The sequence below is a fragment of the Ictalurus furcatus genome, chromosome 20 (genome assembly GCF_023375685.1).
Source record: "Ictalurus furcatus strain D&B chromosome 20, Billie_1.0, whole genome shotgun sequence".
NCBI classification, from domain to species: domain Eukaryota; kingdom Metazoa; phylum Chordata; class Actinopteri; order Siluriformes; family Ictaluridae; genus Ictalurus; species Ictalurus furcatus.
Window position 1 is genome coordinate 6,173,803 of NC_071274.1, and position 8,754 is coordinate 6,182,556.

At 38.5% G+C, this 8,754-nt stretch overlaps 1 protein-coding gene across 1 annotated transcript; it reads right to left on the reverse strand.

The window, feature by feature from the left end:
- Window positions 1-1,358: 1,358 nt before the first annotated feature.
- Window positions 1,359-2,221, reverse strand: LOC128624095 (gamma-crystallin M2-like). Its single transcript, XM_053651416.1, has 2 exons — window positions 1,765-2,221; window positions 1,359-1,652 (listed from the first exon to the last, which is right to left on the reverse strand). Exons 1-2 carry the CDS (start codon window positions 2,041-2,043, stop codon window positions 1,377-1,379), a joined length of 555 nt encoding a protein of 184 aa, XP_053507391.1. The 5' UTR covers window positions 2,044-2,221; the 3' UTR covers window positions 1,359-1,376.
- Between the last annotated feature and the right edge of the window lie 6,533 nt (window positions 2,222-8,754).

Consider the following 8,754-nt stretch of genomic DNA (forward strand, 5'->3'; position numbering starts at 1 on the left):
TTCTTCAAATCCCACCAGAGATTTTCTATGGGGTTCAAGTCAGGTGAATGTGATAGTCCTGTAGAATCTTCTAGGACTTCTTCTACAACCAATCCTTGGTGGAATTTGAGGTATGCTTCAGATCATTGTCCTGTTGGAAAGTCAAATGATGCCCAAGCTTCAGCTTCCTGATGTTTTCTTCTAGGATTTCCTAATACTTCAATGAATCCGCTGATCCATCGTGCTGAAAAGTTTCATCGCTCCACATGACAGAATCCCAAAACTTATATGGCTTATTTACATGATTTTGAACTGACTTTTCTTGTGCTTTTGGGTCAGTGGTGGTGTATGTGTAGGAGTTCTGGCATGATAACCTTCTGCTTTTAGTATGTGCCTTACTGTGCTCATTTAAACCTCAGTACCTGTTGCCACCAAGTCTTGCTGCAGGTCTTTTGCAGTCACCCAAGGGTTTTCACCCAATAGAACTTAGTGGTTTAAATGAGATGTGTTACATTTGGAGAAAGGAAAACACTGCATTCCAGCATAAGAACCTTATCCCATCTGTGAAACATGGTGGTGGTAGTATCATGGTTTGGGCCTGCTTTTCTGCATCTAGGCCATCATTGATGGAACAATGAATTCTGAAGTATACCATTGAATTCTGAAGGAAAATATCAGGAGATCTGCTCATGAACTGAATCTCAAGAGAAAGTGGCTCATGCAGCAAGACAATGACCCTTAGCACATAAGTCATTCTACCAAAGAATGGTTAAAGAAGAATGTTAAAGTTAATGTTTTGGAATGGCCAAGTCAAAGTCCTGACCTTAATCCAATAGAAATGTTGTGGAAGGATCTGAAGCAAGCAGTTCATGTGAGGAAACCCACCAACACCCAAGAATTGTTCTGTAATGAGGAATGGGCTAAAATTCCTCCAAGCCGACATGCAGGACTGATCAACAGTTACCGGAAACATTTATATGCAGTTATTGCTGCACAAGAAGGTCACACCAGACACTAAGATTCACATACTTTTGCCACCCACAGATATGTAATATTGGATCATTTTCCTTAATAAATAAATGACTGTGTATAATATTTTTTGTCTAATTTGTTTAATTGGGTTCTCTTTATCTACTTTTAGGACTGATGTTGTTTTAGCTCATATTTATATAGAAATATAGAAAATTCTACTTTCAAGCACCACTGTAATTACGTCTAGTCATTTTCAAACTATATATAAACCATAAATCTGTGTAAGATGAAGTCTAGAAAATTCATCATTTATAATGCTGCCTATTTTAGCTTACAGGTTCAAGAAAAACAACAGACTGCGAATATTGTTCTGCTTTCTTGGAGGATTTATTCAAATTATTGTTTGCTTTTCATGTTAGAGGTTTTCAATACCAAGAATCCATGATGCGTCTCATGCTCATGAAGTTCATGTTGCCGTAGTCCCTGAAGCTGCGGTACTCTCCGGGCCTGAAGTACCACATCTTGCCTCTGTAGTGGGGATGCTCGTACATGAGCCAGTGGCCGTCCATCACGTGGCACGAGTGGCAACCGCTGGACCAGTGGTAACGATCCATGATGGAGTCGCAGTCGTCAGTCACATCCATCATCTGACCCATGAAGTTCTCCCTCTCATAGATCCTCATTCTGTAGGAGCCCCTGTGCTGTTTTGAGGAAGATACAAGCCATTTGAAAATGAACATAAGATAAAATTTATGCATAGCTAGCTGAGGCAGTATTATAGTTCATTAGCATACTATGACATGATCAGCATACCATGGGGATCATGCGGCAGGACCTGATGCAGTTGTTGCCCCAGCCCCACATGCTCATGTAGTCAGGGTACTCGCCCCTCCTGATGAAATATTGATTTCCCATGAAGTTGGGGCGATCATAGACCATCCAGCAGCCACTCTCCACCCTGCATGAGTGGCAGCGGCTCAGGTATGAGGACATGTCGGAACAGTCACTGCTGCACTCATAGGAGCGGCCCATGAAGTTCTTGTCCTCGTAGAAGATGACCTGTTTGGGCAAAAAAGACCAAATTATAAGCATATAGTATAGTGCATTAAAAGTTTAGCAAAGATGATGGATCATATCTGTTCCTTACCCTGCCCATGATTTCAATGTTGGTTCACACTGATACTTCGATTGTCAAAGTCGTTTACGACTGGTGAGCTGACACTGTACTGGGTTTAACCCCTTGCATTTATACCTCACATTAAACCCAATGAACATGTGTCACCTATTGTATAAACTGCTAACCAAGCAACATAGCACAGAGATCCAAATACAGCTGAAGGGCTTTCCATTTGATTCGGCCTCCAGAACACTTTAGAATTGGAGCCACAGGCAAAACAATGCAGCGCTACTGTATTCTTTTGTTCTTTACATGCTGGATTAGCGTATCTGTTGTCCAACGAATGACCTTTGGCCCTGGCTCTGTAATATGCTTTTTATCTCATCCAGTGTTGACAGCATAAATGGTTCTGCCTTTTGCACAGTTATAACCAACAGACTAATTTATTTAACTTCCAGAATTTTTCCCCTTCTTTTGTTTCATGCACCTTACACTAAATACAAATTTCAAATAAACAATGCAAATGAACTGTGTTAGGATTACAGTAAGGAAAGAATTGTCAAGATTTCCCACAACCCAGCACATTTCTTCCAACATAAACAGCTGCATCTGTCGAAGGCTAATGTAATACTTAAACTTGTATGTTTAGAAGCTTTATGATTATTGTTCAAGTTAACATTCATAACACTCAAGACAGATATAAAATATACACAACATAACAGTGTTATAAATGCAAATTTGATTACCACTTTAGTTTGAGGGTATTAAAAATCATTCATTTGGCTGAAATATTAGATTATTAATTAAGTAAAGTGTATTTAAGTAGTGTTTCATAATAGTTGTTAAGACAAATGGAGCAGTAGAGGAGGATTCAGTTGCATGCTCATAAGTAACTACACCTCCCAAAAGGAAACATGACACAGTAGAACATTTCTGCAATGTCACTAATTATCTATATTTGCTCAGTGTTCCAAATATTTGTATATTAATCTATTCTGGAATTTAAACCAGAAGCTTTTTTTTATGTGGACCCTATCACTATGTCCTAGAAATACTAAAACATAATAATATTTGAACAAATATACTTTACATTTGGGTTTGTTGCATTCCAGTAAGATGAAAATGTTTTTACTGAGCATGCTATCAGAATCTACAATGAAGCTGTGAAGTAGTGCTGTTGCTAGTCCTTTAAACATGCCTTTATCCAATTTATGCAGTGCACTTATAATATGATTTTCCAGGAAGAGTTTATATATATATATATAAAAGATGGAGAATATTCATTTAAGAACAACAACAACTAAAAAAAACCAACAAAAAACAAAAGACCCCAGCAGAGATATGCTGTCCTATGCACAGTACATGGTCTGTGTGGCTATATAGAGAAGCGGCTCTATAAATAAACCAGAAATGCGTGTGCATCACTGTTTGCTATGCAAAGACTGGAAACTCCCTTGAACTTTTTAGGCTAGATTCAAATCATTTTGTGCAATCTTTGAGGTGTATTTAGGATGGGAATTTCTATGAAACCTGGCCACCCTGCCCGTGAGCTTCATACTTGGTGTCTTTCAAGTGACTTTTTTATTTCATCCCGTGGGATTCCAGTACTGATGCACACACCTAGACTCAGTCAGTATGTTTACATGGACAACAATAATACAATATTAATCAGATTAAGACAATACTCTGATTAAGAAACTACCATGTAAACAGCAATTTTTAATTACCTTAATCCAATTAAGGTCATACTCGAAGTAAACACAAATCCAATTTAGACATGTGGAGTACTCCTGTTTTAGTCGTGTAATCGACATGTATTACAGACATGTAAACAACTTAATCACAATATTCTCTTACTCAGAATAAGGTCAATATTTAAATTACTGTTGTCCATGTAAACGTAGTCAGTGTGAAGCTTTCTAGCAAGGTTTCTAAAAAAACAAACAAACAGTGCACTTCCTATTTGTATCTGCATTTGCATTCATTTAGAACATGTTATCTGTTCAATCCGAGTAATGTATTCATATTCGGTTTTATCCTTGATGCTGTCATGATTTCATGTTCTGTTAGTAATATACAGTTGAGGTCATAAGTTTACATACAACTTTCAGAATCTGCTAAATATTATTTAGTACTCTCCTGAATAAGCTATTTCATTGCATATTGTTTTGTTATAGTTGTTCATGAGTCCCTTGTTTGTCCTGAGAAGTTAAACTGCCCGCTGTTCTTCAGAAAAAAATCCTCCAGGTCCTGCACATTAAGTTGCTTTTCCAGCATATTCTGCATATTTGACCTCTTTCCAACAGTGTATGATGTTGAGATAAATCGTTTCACACTGAGGACAAGCGAGGGACTCATACACAAGGAGGCAACACAATACATTAAGAACCAGGGGGATGTAAACTTTTGAACGGGATGATTGGTGTAAATTGATATTATTTTGTTTAAAGATCTTATTTTAGTACTGTAGTACTGCACCTACATAAGATATTTACATGTTACCCAAAATAATAACAATTTAACACCCTCTTTTTTCTTAAAAAAAAAAAAACTCATTCACATTTTGCAGATTTTGCAATACGTACTATATATAAACTTATGACCTCAAATGTAATTGGCAAAATAAGAAATTCCAAAATAAAGTTAAACTTTACAGTCAATCTATAATGGTAACTTTGGTTCTTCTCTCTTTTGTGTAAATTCTCCAGTATTACTTTATAATATATTTATGTAACACTTATTAATGTGTTATGTAGGCTCAGTGTAGTGTTACTGAAAAGTCTAAAGCAAGGTAAGTGAGGTAATGAGATTTTACAAGCCAAGCTTTATTTGATGTCCACATGACCAGCAGTCAGGCGTCTTATCAGTGTCACTGTTGGTCAGAAACATTATGTTTCTCTTTTAATCATGACTTATTATAACGTCTGACTGAAGTAGTCAGTTGAAACCACACTAATTTAAAGTCATAAATGGAATCTATTGGTCAGTACAGACACACACACACACACACACACACACACACACACACACACACAAGTCTAATTATTTAAATTCCAAAGCTTGGGATATTCCCCATGACCTCAAATAAATCCACCCACTCTCCTACCCAGAGCATTTTCATCTCATAAAATGGTGGACAAGAACTAAATTGGATTGGTTTGTCTGTTTATGTGTCCTAATGACCTTCATTCTTCTCACGAGAGAGAGAGAGAGAGAGAGAGAGAGAGAGAGAGAGACAGAGACAGAGAGAGAGCAAGAGAGAGAAAGAGCGAGAGAGAGAGAGAGAGAGAGAGAGAGAGAGAGAGAGAGAGACAGACAGACAGACAGACAGAGCATCCAAATGAAAAAGGAACAAAAGGAAAAGGGGAGGATGTAGGATGAGAAATGGCCAGATATATTTGGAATAGTTCTTTTTTTAGAAAAAACGACCTCACCGAGGCCAAGCGAATGAGTCATGCTTGACCAGGCCTTTCAGACCAGACGAGTTTGAGCTGACTCACTACAACAGCAGCATCAGTCATAGAAATACACATACCTATGATAAACACAGCCAGACATCATGCATAAGACAGAATGCATAAGTACTCTACACACACTTTCATGCTCAAGGCAGTTGGATTAACCTCATTAGACACATTGCACAATAGAGTCTTTAAAGGAAATTGATGTCATACTGCTAATCTCTCTCTCACTCTTTCTCTCTCTCTCTCTTTCTCTTTCTCTCTCTCTCTCTCTCTCACACACACACACCCTATTCCAGTCATTCTTCCTCTCTGATTTGCCGTCTGATCTAAGGACTCTGGTTTCCTTTCACCAAAGTTCAAAGAGATGTCACTTTGATCCTCTGTATAAAAATTTGTGATACCTACTATGACCAACACAGCCTAGTCAAGGAGTACTGGATATGAGGAGTCTGAGCTTCTTTCCCACACAGAATAAGACCTACTTTATGAATCATTCTCCCTTTCCGTAGCAAATTGCGAAAAGAAGATAAACAATTCCTCCTGTGGTCATCTGTTGGAGGTGTGTGTGGTCCTGTCTCCTTGCTTTTGCCTTTCCTTTCTTTTCCTTTCCTTTTCTTTCCTTTCCCATCCGTCTCCCTGACTCATCCCCTATCATGTATTGTGTGCAGAAGACAAAAGGCCAGAGAGCATCTTCAAAGTCCCCTACCTGTACTGTTGAGAAAGAGAAGTAATGCTCTAGTGAGCTCTACACATTTGCGATAGCCATCTTTCCATCTAGTGTGCAGGTGTGAAAGAGAGAAAGACCGAGTGGGGATAAAAGGGGGAAGATGAGAGAGACAGACATGAACATGTCGTGTTTAGAAAAATCTTTTGTAACCAAGGATCTTGAGTTGAGTTGGGGGCATGGGCTTAGTGGTTAGCATGTTTGCCTCACACCTCCACTTTGGGGGTTCGAATCCCACCTCCACCTTATGTGTGTGGAGCCCATGGTTTCCTCAGGGTTCTCTGGTTTACTCCCCCAGTCCAAAGACCTGCAGTGTAGGCTGAATGGCATCTCTAAATTGTCTGTAGTGTGTTGATGGGTGTGTGAGATTGCACCCTACAATGGGTTGGCTCCCTGTGACCCTGTGTAGGATAAGCAGTACAGAAAATGGATGATTCTTGAGTTGTTTCATATGATAGCTGATAAATAGTACTTTTAAAGGGTGCGACCTGGTAATATACGGCCAGAGTTCACACTTTTCGATAAAATGTGCATAATGAAGTCCCATTAAACTTCAAAGCTTTATTTTCTCACTCACTTGGATCTTGCTTTTGGATGTAAGTCAACCACAATTTACTGTACAGTGTGTTCCTTCACACATAATTATACATCACAAAGCAATAGCTTTTAAACACCTCTCAAAGTGAACAATTTATATCATGTATAATGATGTTGCGAGTCTCGCGATACAATGCAGTGGTCTGAATGTGGACGCAACAACCGCTCACTTTTTTAGTGGCTCATACCTGGAGTGGGGGAAGAAGTGCACACACACACACACACACACACACACACACACACACACACACACACACACACACACACATTTGGGAAATTTAGAGTCACCAATTCACCTACCAGGGGGTGGAGGAAAACAGAAAACTGGAGGAGTCCCACACAGGCACAGGAAGAACATGTGACATAAACAATATCCCAAGTTCAGGATTGAATCAGGGAGCCTGGAGCTGTGAGGCTACCTGCTGTGCCACCGTGCCACGCAGCTGTAAACTGGACTATCAAATAAACCGAAAGAAAAAGAGGCAGGCTGATTTTCTAAATTGTGTGTGTAATTCCTTTTTTTCACACTTTGCAATTATCAGCCTGTACAGTAAGCGTGCCAACAAAAATGGCAATTATAACTGTGTTAACCTTTAAATCAGTGCTCAGATCTATGATTATCATTGTATTCTACATATTTTTCATTTATCTCATAGTTTAACACAGTTTAACAAAGTTAGCAAACCATTTAATCCTTAAGCACCCGATGTTGTTCTGTTGTAATAAAGAAAATCCAGTTAACATCTCAGCAAAGTTGTTGATCTGTCAAATCACATCTCATGACACAAACTATAACTGATATGTGCATCTTAGCATTTTGACTGGTTTTACTTTAAAACCCATAAGACCCTGATTCAAGGATTGACTCTGGTAACTATTTCATATTAGTTTCACTGGAATTACATAACATAGTAAATACTGAATAATATAGTTTAAAAAGAACCAATTTTACCCTTATAATTACAACGTTAGCCTCAAAAACCAACTCCAAAAAAACTCTCTCTCTCTCTCTCTCTCTCTCTCTCTCTCTTTTTTTAGTGCAGAAAATTTTCCAATATTACTGAATTACAAATGCTACATTGAAACAGATTCTGTTTGAATCTTTCATTCTGTTTGATATTTTATTTTAAACCACTAAAACTCAAAATCAATTATTGTAAGGTGACGTTGGTTTTATGTTGGTAAATATTTTTAATGAAAAATAAAAAAAAAATTAAAATAACTTGCATGCATAAGTATTCAACCCTCACACCTTTTGCTGCAAGAACAGCTTTGGACACAGTGTTGGGGTAATTTTGGACCATTCTTCTTGGCATATTTGCGCCAGGTTGTTCAGGTTGGTTGGGTGATGCTTGTGGACTGAGGTTTCAAATACTGCCACAGATTCTTAATGAGATTGAAATCAGGACTTTGACTGGGCTACTTAGGACATTTACCTTTTTGCTCTTGAGCCACTTCAATGTTGCTTTGGCCTTGTCCTTGAGATCACTGTCCTGCTGAAAGGTTAATTTCCTCACAAGCTTCAGTTTATTAGCAGACTAAAGCAAGTTCTCGTAGAGCATTTCCCTATATTTTGCTCCATCCATTCTTCCTTCAATTCTAACAAGATTTGGGTCATACTTTGCGCTTTGAGTTTTGGCCAAAAACTCTACCTTGGTCTCATCTGACCACAAAACCTTTTCCCACATCACAGTCGTGTCACACTTATGCTTTCTGGCAAACTCCAAACGTGTTTTCAGATGGTAATTTTGAGTAACGGCTTCTTTCTTGACACACTCCCATACAAGCCAGTGTTATGCAGTAATCTTGATATGAACTGTTGCACCATTACTCCACTCTCAGCCACTGAACTCTGTAGCTCTTTCAAAATGATTGTTGGCTTCTCTGTGGCTTCTCTCACA

Excerpts from the sequence above, each read along its gene's own strand:
- LOC128624095 (XM_053651416.1), bottom strand. The coding sequence starts at position 2,043 with ATGCTTATAATTTGGTCTTTTTTGCCCAAACAGGTCATCTTCTACGAG. Across the intron at positions 1,653-1,764 it reads CCTGCCGCATGATCCCCATG|CACAGGGGCTCCTACAGAAT; the intron begins GTATGCTGATCA and ends TCCTCAAAACAG.